General features: G+C 43.3%; 1 protein-coding gene across 9 annotated transcripts in view; it reads right to left on the reverse strand.

The window, feature by feature from the left end:
- The window catches only part of gtf2h2 (general transcription factor IIH, polypeptide 2), a 103,195-nt gene extending 85,098 nt beyond the window's left edge, over nt 1-18,097 (reverse strand). For 3 of the 9 annotated variants that reach the window (XM_049762402.2, XM_049762401.2, XM_049762395.2), the window contains exons 1-3: nt 17,903-18,067; nt 12,764-12,833; nt 12,601-12,678 (exon numbers count right to left, since the gene is read on the reverse strand). In XM_049762402.2, coding sequence (XP_049618359.1) covers nt 12,601-12,678; nt 12,764-12,819 — 134 coding nt within the window. In that variant the 5' untranslated portion in view covers nt 12,820-12,833; nt 17,903-18,067. Of the gene's footprint in view, nt 1-12,600; nt 12,679-12,763; nt 12,834-17,037; nt 17,551-17,575 lie in introns of those variants that run through there. The other 6 variants (XM_049762398.2, XM_049762396.2, XM_049762397.2 and 3 more) reach the window with 6 other exon arrangements.
- Between the last annotated feature and the right edge of the window lie 5,078 nt (nt 18,098-23,175).

Consider the following 23,175-nt stretch of genomic DNA (forward strand, 5'->3'; position numbering starts at 1 on the left):
CTACTGTAATGCATTATTCGCTGGTCTTCCGAAGTCCAGCATCAAAAGTCTACAGTTAGTACAAAATGCTGCTGCAAGGCTGCTCTCACGGACAAGAAAATTTGATCACATTATCCCAATATTAGCCAACTTACATTGGCTCCCTGTCCATTTAAGATGAAACTTCAAGGTTCTTCTATTAACCTATAAATCACTGCATGGCTTAGCGCCTTCATATCTCGTCGACCTAGTTGTTCCTTATGTTCCGTCTCGTAACCTTCGTTCGCAAAACGCTAGTCTTTAAGTGACACCGAGGGCCAAGAAAATGTCTGCAGGGTCTAGAGATTTTTCTATTCGGGCTCCAGAGCTTTGGAATGCCCTACCAATGGATATTAGAACTGCTACCTCACTAGAAACATTTAAGACACGTTTAAATTTAATCATTTCTATGATATGGCCTTTAATTAACCTGTAATGGCCGATTGGGCTGTAGATTGGGCTGTAGTTTGTTTTCGCTCCCTCTCCCCATCCCCTCTCCCCCCACCCCTCCCTGGCTGGGGAGGTGGTTAGGTGACACCCAAGCTGACAGCGGCTATCTGGATTCTCGTGGACCACTTCAGGATGAGGGAATTGCAGCTTACCCTCCTCGAAGACACTGCCAGGACAATCGAGGGCACCTCCGGCAGCTCTTTGCTTTGACTTAGACATCCACTGTTTCATTGATGTTCATATTATGTATTACTTGTGCCCTCTCTGCATCCATTGCAGCCTGGTGATCCTGAAAGGGGGATCCTTCCAACTGTGGTCCCTTCTCAAGGTTTCTCATTTTCCCCTGGAAGGGTTTTTTTAAGTTTTTCCCTGCCCTTTTGGGAGCTTAAGATCAGGGGATGCGTTGAGAAAATTGTCAATTTTTTGCCTATGTGAATCCCTTTGAGACTGCTTGTGATTTAGGGCTAAACAAATAAACTTGACTTGACATTTTTCAACCAATTCAACCCATTCCAAATTTCAACTGTTCATCTTTTGCCTACCTGTTCCACAACTTCCCACTTATCAAAAATTCCAAATTTTCAAATTTGAAATTCAACCAAATTCTCCAAAATTTCATTTTTCTACTTTAATTTCTCAATTTTTCAACCCATTCCAACTTAATTCACTTTGTTTACCTCATGCTTACCATATTCACCCCCTTCACCGCCACTTCCACAATGCTTACACAATTCAACTCTTGAACCCCACTTCCAGTGTGGTGGCCATCTTGGATTCTTTCTTTGAACTCCAAAGTGAACCTCTTGAACCTGTAGTTTTCGTTTTGTTCCAAATTTCAAAAATTTTGGGCGCAATTTTTATTTAAATTTCCATTCATTCTCTATGAGGCATTCATCATTTACTCAAACATCTACATTTTGTAACCGATTCAACCCGTTCCAAGTTTCAACTGTTTATCTTTTTCCTACCTATTCCACAACTTTCCACTTACCAAAAGTTCAAAATTTTCAATTTTGAAATTTACGCCAAATTCTCCAAAATTTCGTTTTTCAACTCTAATTTCTACATTTAAAGTTAAAGTCCCAATGATCATCGTCACACACACATCTGGGTGTGGTGAAATTTGTCTTCTGCATTTAACCCATCCCCATGTGATTTTGATCCATCCCCTGGGGGAGAGGGGAGCAGTGAGCAGCAGCGGTGCCGCGCTCGGGAATCATTTGGTGATCTAAGCCCCCAATTCCAACCCTTAATGCTGAGTGCCAAGCAGGGAGGCAATGGGTCCCACTTTTATAGTCTTTGGTATGACCCGGCCGCGGTTTGAACCCACAACCTTCCAGTCTCAGGGCGGACACTCTACTACTAGGCCACCGAGCTTTTTGTAACCAATTTAACCCGTTCCAACTTTCAACTCTTCATCATTTTCCTACCTTTTCTACAACTTCCCACTCACCAAAAATGACAAATTTTCAATTTTGAAATTCACCACAAATTCTACAAAATGTTGTTTTACACTTCTATTTTCTACATTTCTCAAGCAATTGAACGCACTTCAACATCATTCGGCAGCATTCCCCAAGAAGTTATTCATAGTCTTTGCCTTCACATGCAATTTCTCCAGAAATTGCATTTTCTAGTTATTAAATTATTTTCTCCTCACTTGTCTGTCCTGCTACTCCTTCCACATAGTAATTCAACCAATTCACTCCATTCCACTAAATATTGAACAGAGGCTGTGATGTACCGAAGTCAAACTCCTTGTTTGGCACGCTCAAACATGGCAAATAAAAACTCTTGAATCTTGAATCTTTTGACGTATTCCAAATATTCACGAGATGAGCGCTTGCATTTTTCTCATTCAAAAAATATTCAGTTTTCGCAAAATTCGCAAATTTATGGCAAATTTTTCACCATTTATTCTTAATGGCACATTCAAAATTTCACATTTGTTTATCGCGTTTTCTTTATCGCGGCTTCACTGTATCGCAGATTGTTTCCAGCCAAAAGAAAAAAAAGCTGTTATAATAAGATTTCTAAAAACATATTTCCAGTGTTGTACTTCGTTATAAAAGAAGTTGTTGTAATAAAAGACTTCTGAAAACATATTTACAGTATTGTACCTTGTTATAGTTGTAGTTAGTTATAAGTTGTTATAATAATAAAAGAGGCCTAACATCATATCTACAGAATGTATACTTTAGCTACATCTACATATACATCTCCAAAATGCGCATAGTGCTGCTATGGTAACTTGTGACCTTGGTCCCTGTTTAACCAAGGTTAACAACAGAACGTCACATCTACAGTATCTCACAAAAAGTGAGTACACCCCTCTCATTTCTGCAATGTTTTAATTATATCTTGTCATGGGACAATACTGAAGAAATTACACTTTGATCCAATGTTAAATAGTCACAGTAGAGCTTGAATAGCAAAGTAAATTTATTGTTACGTCAATGTAACCCAAAATACAAAAATGAATGTGTAAAATGCTGGCAACAAAAGTAGACCCTAACTGAAAATCTCAAAATTGGACCCAAATGTCAATATTTTGTGTGGCCACCATTATTTTCCAGCACCGCCATAACCCTTTTAGGCACGGAGTTCACCAGAGCTTCACAAATCGCCGCTGGAATCCTCTTCCATGATGACATCACGGAGCTGTTAGATGTTAGAGACCTTGCACGCCTCCACCTTCCGTTTGAGGATGCCCCACAGATGTTTAGGTCTGGGGAGATGCTTGGCCCTCAGCTTCTTTAGGAAGGCAGTGGTCGTCTTGTAGGTGTGTTTGGGGTCGTTGTCGTGTTGGAATACTGCTCCGCGACCCAGTTTATGGAGGGAGGGGATCATGCTCTGCTTCAGTATTCCACAATACATGTTGGCATTCATTGTTCCCTCAATGAACTGTAGCTCCCCAAGCAGCAGCACTCATACAACCCCAGACCATGACGCTTCCACCACCATGCTTGACTGTAGGCAAGACACACTTGTCTTTGTATTCTTCACCTGGTTGCCCCCACACACGCTGGACAGCGTCTGAACCAAATATGTTTATCTTGGGCTCATCAGATCACAGGACATGGTTCCAGTAACCCATATCCTTAGTCTGCTTGTCTTCAGCGAACCTTTTGCGAGATTCCTTGTCCATCTTTTTTAGAAGAGGCTTTTGCCTGGGACGACAGCCACGCAGACCAATTAAATGCAGTGTGTGGCGTATGGTCTGAGCACTGACATAATGACCCTCCACCCCTTCAACCTCTACAGCAGTGGTTCTAAAATGGGGGTACGCGTACTCCAGGGGGTACGTGAGATTTTACAAAAATATATACCAGTACAAAAAAAACCCAAAAAAAAACCAGCAAGCTTGATTGCCTTGAGAATTAGTTATAAAAAGTTTGATGAAATACAAATGTATGTTTTATATTCAGTATTCAATTTTAATCCTTAATAAACGGACTCTCCACAAACCAATAGCAGTCACCTGCGGTTGCCTTGATGATGCACTGTAACATGGAGATGTGGCTAAAGCGTAGCAGCGATGCTGCTGTTGAAAACACGGAGAAACAAGTAAAAATGAAGGCAAAACCAGACTAAGTACCTACAGTACATGGAAGACGATTGTTTGATGGGATTTATGTCCACAAGTTGTAACCCAACCAAAGCGCTGTGCTTTTTATGCAGGGAGAAATTAGCCAACGCCAGCATGAAGCCGGCACATCTTCAGCAGCATCTCATCACAAAACACGGATGCCATGTTGGTAAGCCACCGGAGTTCTTCAGGAGGAAACTTTCTGATTTCAAGTCATCCCAAGACACAATGCGAAAAGCCTCCACTACATCAGAAGGCTTCTTATGCGGTTTCTTTGCTCGTAGCTAAAGCCAAAAAAACGTTCACCATAGCTCCATGTATCTCACTAAAATGTAGTATGAGTGCAAAAGACTCATTCAAGCTTCAACACTGTTCAATGCTTGTTCAATGCTTGTCAAATCAAAATCAAATGTTCAATGCAACAATTCAATTTTAAGAGGAAAAAAAGTTCCTTTTTTTTATCCCAAAACAGGTAAAGTTGATTATTTTTTATGAGCAAAACTTTATTTATTATTAAGTTATCAATTTATTTTGTAAACAAGATATTTATTTATAATTAAGTTAATTTATTTTGGTGAACACATTTTTAGTTATGTATATTTTTATTTCCTTGCAAGAGATTATTACAAGAAAGATTAATATAAATTAGCAGTGTTCTGCATACAGTATTTGCGTTTTGAAAGGGTTTATGCCTTCTTGGTTCCCTTTTTTTATCCCAAAACAGGTAAAGTTGATTATTTTTTATGAGCAAAACTTTATTTATTATTAAGTTATCAATTTATTTTGTAAACAAGATATTTATTTATAATTAAGTTAATTTATTTTGGTGAACACATTTTTAGTTGTGTATATTTTTATTTCCTTGCAAGAGATTATTACAAGAAAGATTAATATAAATTAGCAGTGTTCTGCACACAGTATTTGCGTTTTGAAAGGGTTTATGCCTTCTTGGTGGTCACTGTTTACTGTTTATTGTTTTTGTTTCTATATGCAATCTTTGAAACATAAAAGTGTCTGTCAGATACATTGCTACAAGTTGTTTAACTTTAATAAATCAAACACTTGTGGGACAATCCTGTACCTCTTTCTTTTCGACCAGAAATGTGTTGCGCTTGTCAGGGGGTAGTTGGCTGAAAAAATATTTCAAAGGGGGTACATCACTGAAAAAAGTTTGAGAACCACTGCTCTACAGCAATGCTGGCAGCACTCATACGCCTGTTTTCCAAAGCCAACCTCTGACTATGACGCTGAGCGCGCACACTCAACTTCTTTGGTAAACCATGGCGAGGCCTGTTTTGAATGGAACTTGTCCTCTTAAACCGCTGTATGGTCTTAGCCACCATGCTACAGCTCAGTTTCAGGGTGTTGGCAATCTTCTTATAGCCTAGGCCATCTTTATGTGGAGCAATAATTCTTTTTTTTTAGATCCTCAGAGAGTTCTTTGCCATGAGGTGCCATGTTGAACTTCCTGTGACCAGTATGAGAGTGAAAGTACCTAATTTAATACACCTAATCACCAATCACAACTAACACCTCGTTACACTAACTAGTCCAGGGGTGTCAAACTCATTTCACATTGTGCGCCACATACGGCCTCGGTTAGATGTCAAGTGGGCCGGACCATAAAAATTATACTATACCCCCAAGGAGTCGTGTGCATTGTGAGCTTGGCGGTCCGATCCCTGGATGCAGAAGCTGGCTCTTGGGACATGGAATGTCACCTCTCTGGTTGGAAAGGAGCCCGAACTGGTGTGTGAGGCTGAAAAGTTTCAACTAGATATAGTCGGACTTGCCTCCACACACAGTTTGGGTTCCGGTACTAGCCCTCTCGAGAGGGGCTGGACTCTCTTCCACTCTGGAGTTGCCCACGGTGAGAGGCGTCGAGCAGGTGTGGGTATACTTATTGCCCCCCAGCTGGGCGCCTGTACATTGGGGTTCACCCCGGTGAACGAGAGGGTAGCCTCCCTCCGCCTTCAGGTGGGGGGACGGGTCTTGACTGTTGTTTGTGTCTATGCACCAAACAGCAGCTCAGGGTACCCACCCTTCTTGGGGTCCCTGGAGGAAGTGCTGGAGAGCGCTCCTTCAGGGGATTCCATTGTTCTACTGGGTGACTTCAATGCTCACGTGGGCAATGACAGTGAGACCTGGAAGGGCGTGATTGGGAGGAATGCCCCCCCCCCCCAATCTGAACCCGAGCGGTGTTCTATTATTGGACTTCTGTGCTCGACACGGATTTTCTATAATGAACACCATGTTCAAACATAAGGGTGTCCATGTGTGCACTTGGCACCAGGACACCCTAGGCCGCAGTTCGATGATCGACTTTATAGTCGTGTCATCGGATTTGCGGCCGCATGTTTTGGACACTCGGGCGAAGAGAGAGGCGGAGCTGTCAACTGATCACCACCTGGTGGTGGGTTGGCTCCGATGGTGGGGGAAGATGCCGGTCCGACCTGGCAGACCCAAACGCTCTGTGAGGGTCTGCTGGGAACGTCTGGCAGAATCTCCTGTCAGGAAGAGCTTCAACTCCCACCTCCGGCAGAGCTTTTCCCACGTCCCGGGGGACGCGGGGGACATTGAGTCTGAGTGGACCATGTTCTGCGCCTCCATTGTTGAGGCGGCCGACCGAAGCTGTGGCCGTAAGGTCATTGGTGCTTGTCGTAGCGGCAATCCCCGAACCCTCTGGTGGACACCGGCAGTAAGGGATGCCCTCAAGCTGAAGAAAGAGTCCTATCGGGCCGTTTTGGCCTGCGGGACTCCGGAGGCAGCTGACAGGTACCGGATGGCCAAGCGGAACGCGGCTTCGGTAGTTGCTGAGGCAAAAACCCAGGCGTGGGAGGAGTTTGGTGAGGCCATGGAGAATGACTTCCGGACGGCTTCGAGGAAATTGACGTCAACATTCATCTGTGAGGTATACTGGATGTAGTGCTATAAGGTACACATCCACCATCAGAGGACGATGGCATGAGTGCCTCTCATAACATTTGAAATGTACTCTTTTTATTTATTTTAATATACGTGATGTTTGTTTTTTACCCTGTGGGCCAAGAGCCTGTAATAAAATGTATTATTATTGCTCGGATATTCCTTTTTTCTTGCTGCTACTCGGCCATGACCTAAGGAATGCATAATTACACAGCTTCATTACAGTATGTTTGTCCAATTGCTATTTTCTAATAATTAGATTGTTCACATATCTACAATTATAATATATTATTATTATATTATGTGCTGCCATGGCTGGCATCTTGTCCGTTTCGCTCCACTGGCTGTGACTCAACGGAATGGACATAACCAGCAGTCAGGTAGCGACATCGTTGCAAACTCTTGTAGGCTCTGAGGTCTTCCTTGGTATATGGACTTGAACAATCCATCAAATAGTTGTAAATGTCTGAATATGTTACTGGCGGAAAAGTCGCCTTATCAGAGGACCAAAAGCTTGCTGTCCCAGCTCCTGCTACGCTTGAGCTGGTGGCGTTCTTACTTGATTTCCACAGCGGATCAACACGAATGTTACGTATATTTTTTCAACTTTTCAATGTATCGCTTGCAGTGGACGAGGCTTTTTGCCACCCATACAATAATGGCCGCCTCGATCTGTGACGTCAGTGCAAATCCTTGTTGTTTTTATTGTTACAGTTCAGTAGTTGTTGGCTCGTTGAACTCTTGTTTTGTTAAATAAAGAGCCGTTTACCAAACCCACGTCTTTCTTGGTACTTTGTTAATGCTACAATATAGTTATATACTAGATCTGTGGAATAACGACGAGGCTGACGTCAACGGCGCACGTGCGGCGTTGTTGACAATGGACAAGGAATTTGATCGATGGATTTAATGATTTGGAGTGACACATGGTTTGATAATATTGTTGTTTATATGATAGTTATTTGATATATACTTTATATATCGTTATATGGGTCTGTGGAATATTTAGAACTGCAACTCACGACGAGTCCGACGTCAGCGGCGCGGCGCATACGCGGCATCGTTTACATAAAGGACGATCGATGGATTTACTGAATTGGAGTGACACAGATGGTTTTATAAACGTGTTATTTAGGTAATAGTTATTTGAATAACTCTGAATGTTACGTCAGGCCCGTTCTCAGCTCTTCGTTTGTGTTTATGTCCCGTTAGCATACCTATCGTTTAGCCTGTTGTTGCTCGTTCATGTCTGTTCTTGGTGTTGGATTTTGTCAAATAAATTTCCCCCAAAATGCGACTCATACTCTGGAGCGACTCATATATTATATACTATATTATATACTACCAAGATGGCGGCGCGTGCACACGCAGCGGCCACTCTCTGTCCCGTCGGTACGGTGATTTGTTCGTCTAATGAGTGTTCGTCCGACAGTCTTGTGTGTTCGTCTCGTCCGTGCTACAAGTACAGCAGGCAGGTTCTGCTTGACATCGGCAGAAGTGGGTTTTGCGGCGTTCTGGACTTTGAAGCGTCGACATTAAAGGCGCTCGGACTGCTACGTCCTGAAACGTCGCCGACCTCACCCGCTATTCCTCCCCCGGTTGGGAGCCGTCGGAAACGGTGTGCGAGGAGGCAGAAGAGGGGCAAGCGCGGAGGCGTCCGGGCCAGGCTGGCGGCCAACCCAGCGCGACCGGCGGTGCCCTCCATTCTTCTGGCGAATGTTCGATCGCTGGACAACAAAATGGATTACGTTCGCCTGCTGAGGTCTACGAACCGGACGGTGCGGAACTGCTGTGTGCTCGTGTTCACCGAGACCTGGTTGAGTGACAACATTCCGGACTCTGCAGTGCACCTGGAGCGGCTAGCGTGCTATCGGGCGGACCGTGCCATTGTACGAGGGGGAAAGTCGCGTGGAGGTGGAATATGCGTCTACATCCGAGAAGAATGGTGCCGGGACTCTGTGGTGGTATGTAAGCACTGCTCGCCGCTTGTGGAGTTTGTGATCATTAAGTGCCGTCCTTTTTATCTGCCGAGGGAATTTACCGCGATTCTGCTAGTCGCGGTATACATCCCGCCTTCCAACATCGAAGGAGACAGGATCGCGGCGCTTGGTGAACCAGGCTGTCAGTGAACAGCAAACAGCGCACCCTGACGGTTTCACCATCTTCGCTGGAGACTTCAATCATGCCAACCTGAAGTCTGTTTTCCCGAGGCTTCACCAGCATGTTCCTTTTCCGACACGTGGCGACAGCTTCCTGGACCTAGTCTACTCGGCGCAAAAGGGAGCTTTCAAAGCCACCCCCCTCCCCCATCTGGGGCTTTCTGACCATCTCACCGTTTTGCTTTTGCCCGCATACAGACAATTGGTAAAGGCATCCAGGCCGGTTCGGAGGCAGGTTCGAGTGTGGCCTGAGGGTGCCTCCGATGCACTTCGTGACTGCTTCGACACCACTGACTGGGACTTGTTTAAGCAGGCAGCCACCTACAACGATTGGACGGACATAGAGGAGTATACTGACTCTGTTACCTCTTACATCACGAAGTGCATCGATGATGTGACTTGCTCGAAATCCGTCGTCACTCGCGCGAACTGGAAGCCGTGGCTGACGGGGGCTGTCCTCAGACTGTTGAGGGCCAGAGACAAGGCTTTCAGAGCGGGGGATGAGGCTGGCTTGAGGACAGCGAGGGCCGACCTGTCCCGAGGCATCAAAGAAGCGAAGAAGGCGTTCTCGTGCAAGGTCTCCACCCACTTCAAGGACAGCAAAGACGCACGTAGCCTTTGGCGAGGCATTCAGACCATCACGGACTACAAGCCCGCGCCGAGGAGCTGTGAGGGCGACGTCCGTCTGCTGAACGATCTGAACCGCTTCTTTGCTCGCTTCGACGCCCAGAACAGCACTTGCCCGCTGAAGACCACTCCCCCCCCCCACACGAGCAGCCCCTGCGCCTTTCTGCCGACGGTGTGAGGAGGGCGCTTGCCGCTATTGACACCCGTAAGGCGGCGGGCCCTGACAACATCCCGGGTCGAGCGCTGAAGGACTGCGCTGGGGAGCTGTCGGGTGTCTTCACGGACATCTTTAACGTTTCCCTGCAGCAGGCCATCGTCCCCTCGTGTTTCAAGGCTGCCACCATCGTTCCTGTGCCGAAGAAACCTGCACCGTCCTGCTTCAATGACTACCGCCCTGTGGCACTGACGCCCATCATCATGAAGTGCTTTGAGCGGCTGGTCATGGAGCACATCAAGTCCGTTCTCCCCCCCACCATTGACCCTTTCCAGTTTGCGTACCGTGCCAAGCGGTCCTCTGAGGATGCCATCTGCTCTGCCCTCCACTCGGCCCTCACCCATCTGGAGAGAAAGGACTCATATGTGAGGTTGCTGTTTGTGGACTTCAGCTCTGCCTTCAACACCATTGTGCCGCAGCGACTCATCTGCAAACTCGACGAGCTGGGCCTCAGTACCTCCCTCTGCAACTGGATACTGGACTTCCTCTGTCAGAGGCCTCAGGTGGTGCGTGTTGGCGACAAAATCTCCGCCAGCATCACGCTGAGCACGGGGGCCCCCCAGGGCTGCGTGCTCAGTCCATTACTCTTCACCCTGCTGACGCATGACTGCACTGCGACCTACAGCGACAACCGCATAGTGAAGTTTGCTGACGACACGACTCTGGTGGGTCTCATCACAAAGGGCGACGAGACTCGGTACAGGTCGGAGGTTGACCTTCTGACCACGTGGTGCAGGGACAACAACCTCCTGCTGAACGTTAATAAGACCAAGGAAATCATTGTTGACTTCCGGAAGGGTCACACAACACACCTGCCGCTGATCATCGATGGTGCTGTGGTGGAGAGGGTGAGCTGCACCAAGTTCCTGGGGGTGCACATCAGTGAGGACCTCTCCTGGTCCGCAAACACCTCGTCACTGGCAAAGAAAGCTCAGCGCCGCCTGTACTTCCTGCGGAAGCTCAGGCGTGCATGTGCTCCTCAGGCAGTCCTGTCTACATTCTACCGTGGCACTATTGAGAGCGTCATCACCAGTTGCATCGCTGTCTGGGGTGGTAACTGCACTGAACAGAACTTGAAGGCCCTGCAGCGCATAGTGAATACGGCTGGTAAGATTATTGGTGCTTCGCTCCCCTCCCTGAAGGACATTTACACCTCCCATCTCGCCCGCAAGGCAACCTCGATTGCCAGTGATGTGAGTCACCCGGCTCACTCTTTGTTTGACCTTCTGCCCTCTGGGAAGAGGTACAGGAGCCTGCGCTCCCGCACCACCAGACTTGCCAACAGCTTCTTTCCCCAGGCTGTTAGGGCCCTGAACTCGCTACCCCCTTCTGCGTAGCGTGTGGCACTGTTGCGCTATTTTCGGGAATGTCTGCTGTACGCGCACTTGCTCCTTTTTTTTTCTTTTTTTTCTGCTCCTCTTATTTATTTATTTATTGTTGTGTTATTTATTCATTATTTATTCAGCACGCTTTTGTTATACTTGTTACTTGTTTGTCTGTTGTGAGCCATGTCTTGTCACCGTGGGATAGGTTGGAACGAAATTTCGGTTTCTTTGTGTGTCTTTGGCATGTGGAGAAATTGACAATAAAGCTGACTTTGACATTGACTTTGATATGTTTTTTTCACTTTATTGTGCATTTTATGCCTAATGCGACGTATATTCCGGAGCGACTATTAGTCCGAAAAATACTAGTGCTATTTTAAAAGTACTGTGCTATTTTACTGTAGTTCCAACTAAAAAATACTAACGTGTCATTGGACGTCAATGTGCTGAAATAGTGACTTGTTAGTTGGTAAAAAGGTGTTTTACTTTTTTTTTTTTTTTTAATCCTATGTTTGATAGAAACACATCATTTTATAAAACTTGCACCACAGTGTTTTACTTTTTTTTTTTTTTTTAATCCTATGTTTGATAGAAACACATCATTTTATAAAACTTGCACCACAGCTAAAATAGGTGTGGTGATGACTTGTTGGCTCGCGTTAGCTTCAAACTACACTCTGGTGCATGATGCCTTTCTCCTCCTACCATGATGCGAAGCATAATGTTTTCTTATGATTACATGTGTTCTTGGCCACACATTACCAACGGGTATGGGCAGAGGCATAAAAGGCAGAGAGTACACACTTGAGTTAAGTTGTACAAATCTAAACATGAAAGACTCGGGGAGGACCTGAGAAACAAAGCACAACAAGGAAGTGATGAACCGCTGCACTCACGGTGCTCACAGTTGACAGTGATGTGGTAATTCTGGCCAATCACTGCTTTGCATCACTTTCACCAAAAAAATCTAAATTGAGCATTAAGGCCTGCAGTCTGAACGTAGCCTAAATTTGCGTGCTGTTACCCAGTTAAACAGTTTTTGATCCGCCCAAAACAGCAGTGAAGAACTGTATTTTAGAGATGACGAAAGAGCAATTTCACTAAGCCGGCTTGAAATCTTAACGGACAAACTGACAGGCCAGCAGATGGCGAATGAATAATGACAGACAGGTGAAATTTACTGACACGCCTACCACTGTGTTTTATACTAAACTTCGATGAAGAATGTTAAAATAAATTAAATTTTGAAAATGTTATGAATATTTGGTGGATGATTAGCATTCAAAAACATACCTGTCCCTTTTGGACTGAAAAAGGATCTCCTCAACTGTGGCCTTGAGTGATCCTGATTCATCCTCCTTCAAAATTTCCCTGTTTTAAATTAAAAAAAAAAAAAAGAAGCAAAAACATTAAGAAAGAAGCATGTTTAAAAATGGTCTTATAGTGCACGTCTTACCATGTCCTTTCATAGCCACCTTCCCAGCGTTTAGTTCTCTCTGGTTCTTCATCCATTATGACTTATATTCCTACAAAAAACAAAGCGGTTGCAGGTGTGAAAGTCATACTTTTCCTGAAGAATTATGTTTACTGTGTATACTTGTGGGTATACAGGACTGTCTCAAAAAATTAGAATATTGTGATAAAGTTCTTTATTTTCTGTAATGCAATTAAATAAATCCAAAATGTCATACATTCTGGATTCATTACAAACCAACTGAAATATTGCAAGCCTTTTATTATTTTAATATTGCTGATTATGGTATACAATTAAAAAAAACTCAAATATCCTACCTCAAAATATTAGAATATCATGAGAAAGTATACTAGTAGGGTATTCAACTAATCACTTGAATCGTCTAATTAACTCGAAACACCTGCAAGGGTTTCCTGAGCCTTGAAAAACACTCAGTTTGGTTCAGTAAACTAAATCACAAGTATGGGGAAAACTGCTGATTTGTCTGATGTCCAGAGGACCATAATTCACACCCTCCATCAGGAAGGTAAGACACAAAAAGAAAGAGTGCAGTTTCAAAGCACATCCACAAAAAGTCGGTTGGAAGGGGGAAATGTGGCAGGAAACACTGCAAAACCAAGAGAGATCAAAGTCAAAGTCAAAGTCAGCTTTATTGTCAATTTCTTCACATGCCAAAGACACACAAAGAAACCGAAATCAATAATGAATAAATTACACAACAAATAAATAAGAGGAGCAAAAAGGAGAAAAATGACCGCAGCCTTAACAGCATTGTGAAGAAGAGTCGCTCCCATAATTTGGGGGAGCTTCAAAGACAGTGGACTGAAGCTGGAGTCCAGGTATCAAAAGCCACTGTTCACAGACGTGTTCGGGAAATGGGCTACAATAGCCTTATTCCCATGGTCAAGGCACTTCTGAACTCAAGGCAACGGAAGAAGTGTCTGACTTCGGCTATGGAAAAGAAGCACTGGACAGTTCCAGAGTGCTCCAAAGTCCTCTTTTCAGACGAAAGCAAGTTTTGTATTTCACTTGGAAGACAAGGCGCCAGAGTCTGGAGAAAGGCTGGAGAGAAGCAAAATCCAAGTTGCTTGAAATCCAGTGTGAAGTTCCCACAGTCAGTGATGGTTTGGGGAGCCATGTCAGCTGCTGGTATTAGTCCACTGTGTTTCATCAAGTCCAGAGTAAATGCAGCTGTGTACCAAGAGATGTTGGAGCACTACATGCTTCCGTCTGCTGAAAAGCTCTATGGAGATGATGATTTCTTTTCCAGCATGATCTGGCACCTGCCCACAGTGACAAAACCACCAGTAAGTGGTGTACTGACCATGGCATTACTGTCCTCGATTGGCCTGCCAATTCCCCTGACCTGAACCCCATAGAGAATTTGTGGGGTATTGTGAAGAAGAAGCTGAAAGACACCGGACCCAACAATACAAATGAGCTAAAGGCCGCTATTGAAGCATCCTGGGCATCCATAACACCTCAGCAATGCCACAGGCTGATTGCCTCCATGCTACACCACATTGGTTGCAGTAATCCGTGCAAAAGGATTACCAATCAAGTACTGAGTGCATTAATGGACATTTTCAAATGTTTGATTTTGTTTTGCTGTTATAATTTTTTTTTTTTTTACTTGATCTGAGGAAATATTCAAATATTTTGAGATAGGATATTTGAGTTTTCTTAAACTGTATGCCATAATCAGCAATATTAAAATAATAAAAGGCTTGCAAAATTTCAGTTGATTTGCAATGAATCCAGAAAGTATGACATTTTTTTTTTAATTGCATTACAGAAAATAAAGAACTTTCTCACAATATTCAAATTTTCTGAGACAGTCCTGTATGTGTATAGGGGTATAAATATGTATGCGTATACGTACATGTAGGTGTATATATGCATGTATGTAGGCGTATATATGCATGTATAAGACTTATTTACGTATATATACTACATATAAATTATGTTTCGATAAAGGGGTGAGCGCTAACAAGCTATGCTTCTCACTCCTTTACAAATGTATTTTCTTTTTCTCTCCGTGTATTTATTTTGCTTCCTCAATTTCATTTTGGTTTTTTATACAAGGACTTTATCTGAGAACAAACAAGAAGCTCTGTGTTATTTGTATATTTGAATATTCTGAATAAAATTGTCAATCAATCAATCAAACGAACCATTATTTGCAATAAATTAAAACCAAGGAGACTTTTCTTTGCAGTTTATAATGTAGAACATAATTATGAAGAACACAAATGTGTGTGGTGATTTTTCGGTCACGTACAGTTCCTCAAAAATCCAGTCTTTATGGAGAAGAATTATAATAAACATAATTTTTACGGGAACAATAGGGTCCTTAGCGCCTTAGCTGCTTATGTTCTAATATATCAAGTAATACATTCAGTAGTCTCACTATCAAAAATAAAGAGAGACACAAACAGGCACATGCTAATTACATTACAATCTTGTTTGTGAGTGGTTGGGTATTCCATATTTTGTATCTTGCCCATGTATTTGAATAGCAATAAGCAAATTCACAATACCTATCCATCTATATTCTGTACCACTTGTCCCCACAGGGGTAACGGGCGTGCTGGAGCGTATTCCCGCCATCATCAGGCAGTAGGCGGGGGACAACCTGAACCGGTTGCGAGCCAGTTGCAGGCCACACAGAGATGAACAACCATCCGCACTTGCACTCACACCTAGGAGCAATTTGGAGTGCTCAATCTACCAAGCATGTTTTTGGGATGTGGGAGGAAACCGGAGTCCCCGGAGAAAACCCACGCAGGCACAGGGAGAACATGCAAACTCCACCCAGGAAGGGTGGAATCGAGCCCGCATCCTCCGAACTGTGAGGCAGACGTGCTAACCAGTGCTTCACCATGCCGCCCAGATTCACAACATTGAAATAAAAATGAAACCTAATATACTACAGACAAGACTATTAGACACACTATTAAAATTTAGTCAGTATTTATTTTTACTCTTAATGATGCATGTCTTTAATGTACCGTATTGGCCCGAATATAATATATAATATATAAAACTTTAAAGCAAAGTTACGTCACCGCGCCTTAAGTCTCGCGTGAGTTACCTCAGCTTATCACGATTGTTGGCGCTTGTGCGCAGCGGTAAGTTAAAGGTTGCAGGTATCGACTGAGTATGTTGCTTTGATTGTGTGTGTCCTTGACACAAAGTGAGTATATACATTTCATTGTTACTACTGTCCACTGTTGTGCCGTTTGTTCGATCGCGGTTTGCTTCCTGTGCGCGCCGTTTGATTGACAGCTCCGGCGCGCTCCTTTAAATTTGCCTCGCATCGTACGAGTAGCCGTTACGCAGTGGCATGGCGACTAACGGTTGCCCGCAAATGTATTTTGTTGTCTCGATGACTTATGTTTGGTGTGTTGCTGAGAGGATTTCATTTAAGGTTATTTAGTATAGCGCAGTGGTTCCCAAACTTTTTCAGACTAGCGCCCCCTTGGCTCCCCAGTGAATGTTGAAGAACCACACATACACACCCCACAAACCAAACACACCCTTCACACGCTTCACACAAAATATTTTTGCCAGTTTGCCTGTATGCCCCTATGAGCCACAGTGCCTGTTACTTTTTTTGCCAATAATTCAGTAAAGCAATCAAAACTGAACCACGTCTTCCCTCCTGTGTTCTGACCGACACCGAGGGGCAAAAAGAGCACAACCATCCGAGCCAACCCCCTATACAGTTCTCAGGCTCCCCAACAATAGCGGTAGCAGTTTGCATTATTTTATTGCAATGTTTTTCCTATTCAGATTTGTTTCAAGACTACAGTTAGAGATAGACTTCACTTTGATGGTTAATGCAGTTATTGCAATTTTGTTGTTTTATCACAGTAGATTGGTTTATTTACATTTCAAAAACCAGAAGCCATTCATTTACAAATGTGATTGCATTTTAGTCTACATATTTAAATGTTCAGATATTAGGATGTGACAGACTTTTTTGCATGATTTGAATGAGGCAAAATATCATGCTTTTTCTCTCGAATATATTGTTATAATCATTTGTTTCAGATGTACTGTAATTATTTTCTGCATAAAAATTTAATTTGGTGTTCAAAAAGTCATTTTTCAAATTTGAATCTTGAAAAACAGGGGGGTTGTCTTATAATCAGGGTCATCTTATATTGGGGCCAATACAGTATGTATGTATGGTCTTCTTGAGTCCAGATGATTTTTTTTTTTTTCATCTGTCAATCAACATGTTTTCTCACTTTAAGTGGGTTCCCAGGGGTACACTCACATACACCATCGGAAGTAATCCGGTTCAGGCGATATATCAAAACAAAAGTGTAAGTAAAAACATACATTAGGACACACGGACAAACTTGTTCAATTGTAAATGTATCTGCGAGTGACTTGTCATATTTTCCACTCTCACCTCGCGAATTAAGTCACACAAAAACACCTCTCAGCTTGAAACAATATGGATTACTCTCCATTGCGGAAAATCATATACAGGGTACATTATTCGAAAACAAAACGGAAATAAAATGAAACGAAAACAAACCAAAACAAAATGGCATTTTGCACATTTCGAAAATAAAAAATAACTTTTGTGTTTCTTTAATTTAATTGCTAATTAATTTAATTTGTTAAACCTACAAATGTGTCAGATCATTTTGCCGGACCCTGTACATCTCTCTGAATATATCATTCAATACTTTCATTCATTACATTCATCTCAATAAATGCAAACTGTTTGATACAGATTTGTATTAACATATCTTAGGAAGGTGCAAATGGACCTACCAGTGAGCATATTTACCATATGTGGAACAACTCCAAGATCACGTTTCTGTTTGTCTTCAAGTCAACAGTATCAATGGGGCCACACAACAGACTTCAAAAAGTGCAATTCAGTCAGGAGTAAATTATCATTGATGCTAAACTGTAAATTCAAGCCGTAGTGTGCCGCTAATTACCTAGTCAAGTACAAAGTAGGAGTCTGTGGAATCGTTTGTTCAGCTATCATTGGTGTTAAAGCCTAGAATTGAGGGGTCTGAGGATAAATATAGCTCCTCTTTATTATGATTCAGTTACTTCTGGTGAGGCGGGGAAAAAAAACAGTGAACATACCAAGAATTCAACAATGCAATGGGAGTATGCATCTATCCTTGGTACCTTTCTCGAGCGTGTTCGGCAAAGTCAACGAGTGCTTCATTTCAATAATCCGTGCGAAACGTGAACGGCGAAACAAGATTCCGCTCCTGCGCCTGAACATGCCAACCGCCAGAAACGACAGTAGGAGGTGCTCGACACAAGGATAGGACAGCGCCGTTGAGTCGAGAGATGGAGCTGCTCTAGAAACAGTCCAGCCCACCAGAATCAATCCCGCCCACCTTCCGTCAAAGACAGTTCCGCCTATTTATTTATTTATTTATTTATTTATTTATTTATTTATTTATTTATTTAATGGCTTTACACAATCTAGTCGAGCAAATAATGTTTTTGTTTATTTTTATTGAAAATACTTTTAATAGTTAAAAAGCACACACAAAGGTTAAACTGTTATAAATTGTTTGTATTAAACGCTTTTTTTATTTGTTGGTAATGGAGGGGTATTTAGAATTGCATTTCACGTACAAAATAAGCTTACAAATCATATTAATTTGGTAAATATGGTGATATATGAAGCAGACAAGTAGTTTTCAAGTTCTGTGCATTTCATTGCATTTAGTAGACACGTTACCTGGGCAGGGAAGCATGCGGCCAGGAATTGAGGTTTCCTTTTGCATTTTCTATTTAATTTCTATAACCACACTAGGTCAGATGGACAAAGAGATTTCAAGTATAAATAAGTCTTGGAATGTTTATCAAAATGTAATACTCACATCAACATCAACGGCAAGATTATTAATGCCGATGTCCCCTCCCCAACAAATATCTAACACAATGTCCTCGCAGGCTATGATCTTTCCTGCCCCATGCCATCTAATATTACATTTTACATTGCTATTTTGAATGTATAGTTTATTCCTATACTGTCACCATAATACTTCTGCTGCATTGTAATCCCCCATTTTGGGATCAGATACAGTAGGCTAGGTTTCTGAAACACTTTCAGGCTGTCAATATTATTAATGAAATAACTTATAATTAATGAACTAATAACTTATAATTTATTATTTTATTTGTATGCATTACTGATTATGTAGTTTGGGGTACCAGTCTTGTTTTTCTAAAATTATTTCTTTGAGAAAGGAAAATTACAAGTTATTTTGTAATTTTGTCTCATGGAATTATATATCGGCATGGATTATGAGGATATTTATAGACAGACATACAGCCCTATTGATGATAAGTACTGTTAGGTTACGGATTTTAGTTATTGATCTGACTCCAAATTGCGATCAACACTTAACACATGAGTTGCTATGTCCCAATCCACACTGGCGCACCTAACAATTTTGCGAGTTCGTTCTGTCAAAGAGAAGACCAGTAGATCAATCAGACCAAATTTACCAATTGTTTATTCCTGACAAAGCGCACTAATACAGGCCTGGGTCCCGGGTCCCTCACACTAAAACTCGTGCGTTTTTGTGACCACCAAAAGACGACACATTCTTCCGGGTTGCCTAGTTTTGAAGAAACACAATATGAATATTAAAGCATGCAAAACATTGTGAGATGATTGGTCGATGGCCATCTCCTCCCCGTATCGGTGTTATTGCTGAGGTCAGGCGGTTGGGTTTTTCCCGTGAAGCCCGACCACCTGGACGTGATGTTGTTCTCGTTTCTCACCGATCTTGAGGTGTTCTCGTCCGGTACTCCCTGCCTGGGCCTATTCCACAACACTTCGAAGAAAACAAGTTCATGCAGTTTGCTTCCACATTCTTCGCCACCCACCAATCCACACGAGCACTCCAATACTAGATATTATATTAATATGATTATAAGTTTAACACAACCTTAAAAATATGTTTGCAAACTGCCGAAAGCACATTTCCCTTTATTCCCTCTCATGACCTCATTTATGAGGTCATCACCCGTTACTCTAGCAAACAGCTACCAGAGCGCTGTCGGTCCTTCCTTCCCCCCGCTGCTCATGTTGAGTCACCAGGGTATATTGGCCCATCGGTGGCAACGGGCCAACGGTTTTCTCGATCAACCGGACAGTGAGTGACCTAATACATGGAATACAACAACAACCACATAAAATCATAATTGTAGTAAAAATAGCCACAGCAACAAGCACAGACATGATGAGGCCTTTCCAGCTTCCGAACGTTTTCATCCAATCAGACCAAATATCAGTGTGTACGCCTGAATGATCTTTCATCTTTTTGTTCAGTGTCCTTAGTCCTTCCAACGCCTTGGTCAGTCGGCCTCCTGGTGCCGTGTTGTTTGGGATGAAAGTACAACATGCATCACCAAACACTCCACACACACCATGTTCCTTAGCCAATAGCCTGTCCAACGCAATTCTATTTTGGAACGCCATTAACGACGTTGCAGCCAATTGTTCATGAACTGCGGCAAATGATTCAGCTGTATAATTACCCAGTCGTTGGACATTGTAATGAAAGTAATTAATACGGTCTACATTTTTATTGGGGGTGATCCATAGGAAGATACTTTTGAATCCCGAGGACACTTGATTAACGAGTTTATACTTATCTGGCACACCCCGGGGCACTCCTATAGTGTCAATATATGTTGGATCGTCATCGCTCAACCACGGGGGCAAAACGTCTCTTTTGGCTCGCTTCAGGAGCCCCGCCAGTGGGGACTCCAGGTTCCAATTGAGATTCTGTATTTCAATGGGGACAACCACCATAGGCATTTTCAAAGACACAAGGGCACAGATACCTGATGCATTCTTCGGCAAGCGATCCTATAATTTGTCATCACCACACCACAACCAGATGTCGCTGGTCTTCCTCTGCTCCTTCCATCACTGCTGGGTGAATTCTGGCATGTCCTGTTAAAGCTTGAAAACAAGTGAATTTGGAAAATACTTTGTATATCACAATTACAAATTGAAACCTACTCACCCATTTCTATTTTACCACTCCCCCCTTTGACACATTCACCCAATGTGTCATTACGTATCAAAAGGAACCTGCAAAGCGTCCCCCCTCATCACCACACTCATTGTAGCCAGGCCCGCGGAACCTCTAGCTACCATCTGGGCCCCGGGACCATCACCCCAAGTCCTTGAAACTTGACTGTCCACCACACACTCGGCAACACAAACAAAAATCATCGCACTCCTGTCAGTGAGCTTATAGCCCGGCTGACAGCGGACATTTGTACACACAAAAACAGACATCAAGTATCAAAATAAAAACAGTCATAAAATGAATCCTGGCACCCGCGGATCATGTCCTGAAAACCACATCATCAACAAGTTCATCATAAAAACCAAAAGGGCAAGGGTTAACATATTCTTGTAAATCCAACACAAACATTCCACGAACGCAATCGACAACCTGCAAGAATGAAAACAAGTTACGCAAGCAACGCGCAATCCGCTCCTTGGCTGGTAGCTGATGCTGCAAAAAAATCAAGTCACACAGAAAAACAAAGCAGAGCATGCTATTGTCGCAAACACGTTCAAGCGTCAAACAATTGGTCACTACCCACCTAGTCCGTCACCCCGTCGGGTGAGCTCAAAGTCGTCACACGTCAAATCGTCCAAAGTCTTGCTGTTCGATATTAGTTCTGTCTTGTCTGACCATATCACTGAAATGGGCCTTCTCCATCACACCGTTTTGTTGTCGATGGTGCCCCTGATTGATCATTGAGCCATGGTTCCGGTCAGAACTTATCACTTACCAGTTCCAGACCCTCCAGTCTGTACCACCCCTTCAGGTGAGAGGAATTTTATCCTCAATTGCAAACACATCACCCCAACTTCAGACCTCTCTGGCCAATCATACTGCACACACACAGTCATAGACGATCACATGCGCACGCACCCATCCACACACTCGCAGACACACACATCCGTCTCTATCACTCAGCCCTCCTCCCACACTAAGCAAAGTTAGTATGTTAGTGTGCAGGCAAACATTGACTCCTAATAGTAACTCTTCACATTTGGACATACTTGTCAACATGACCTATTGTAAAATCTCCAACTCAATTTTCCATAAACTCGCCCATCAGATTCATCGCAAATTGTCATATATGTCTATCTGGGGGGGCCGACTGTGGGACCCGCGTGTCAGGGGAGCCTCCATAACCTCGGATTGCTCCTACAAACTCGATCTCTATTACTTATCCTAATTAAATTCAATAAAGATGGGTCCGACTATTCCCTCTGGATTTTTAGGTCATCATTTGGCTCTCCCCCTTTTTCCTGTTGTCTAGCTCAAATATGTTTCTCAGTCTGCTTCTCTTTATTGCCCCTCTTGGCGAGTCTCACTCCCCCCTTTTTTCTCTTCCTAAAAAAATCCTGCCTGTGACACCATCCAGCACCTCTCCCTGCTTCCTTAAATCGTCACCTATTTCCACTCCTTTCATCCACTCCCTCGCGCGGTCTGCCCCCCTCTGCAAAGCTGCAGCTCCACACAGGGAGCGCCAAGCCCTCTCCCTAGAATGGGCAGTTTTTAATGTCATTTACGTCATTGCTGTCCAGATCTTCTATCCTCAATCTCCCTTGCTGTCAATCCCTGTTAAAATGCCAAAATGCCCCTGTTCCTCTTGACTGAATCCACTTTAGTCCAAATGTCCTATTCTAAAATGTATCTAACTCGACTTCTACTTCTTAAGCCTGACGAGCCAAAATATCAGATCTCGCTCTTGTTTCTTACCGTTTTAGCCTATTTGTTTTATCTAAATCTGTTCAATCTCTAACTATGATGCTTTTCTCTGTAGCTCTACGCATTATTCAATTTTTTATCAAATCTCCTCAGTTCTGTCAAACTCAGTGCACAATGAAGCTCCTGTCCACCTTGACCCAAGCTCCACCCAGTTTGGTAACGCCACAGCAAGGAGTGCGATTTGGCCGTCGGACAGTTCTTTTGCAGCACCTCACACTCTCAAGTTGGTGGTCTTTTGTGGTTGCTTCAGAGCCAACCCATCCATCACTCTCGAATGAGTCCATTCTTCAAATGAGTCCATTTTCATCATTGTGAGTTCCTCCGCTTCTCACTGTCTTTTCTCGTCCCCGAGGATGTCGTCTTTCCTCCGGGGTGTACTTGCCCCCTCCAAGCACAACAACAGTCTTTCTTTGTCCTTGCCAAAGGTCAAAGGTGCCTCAAAGCCAGGCACCGTTTTGTAGTCGTCTACGGCTGCAGGCGGAGTCTCGGGATCGAGTTTCAGGGATCCTGGCACTGAGAGTGACAGACTGGGACATCAAACTTGTAAGACTATTTCCAAATGTAGCTGCTGCCATCAATTCA

The sequence above is a fragment of the Syngnathus scovelli genome, chromosome 3 (assembly GCF_024217435.2).
Source record: "Syngnathus scovelli strain Florida chromosome 3, RoL_Ssco_1.2, whole genome shotgun sequence".
Lineage (NCBI taxonomy): Eukaryota > Metazoa > Chordata > Actinopteri > Syngnathiformes > Syngnathidae > Syngnathus > Syngnathus scovelli.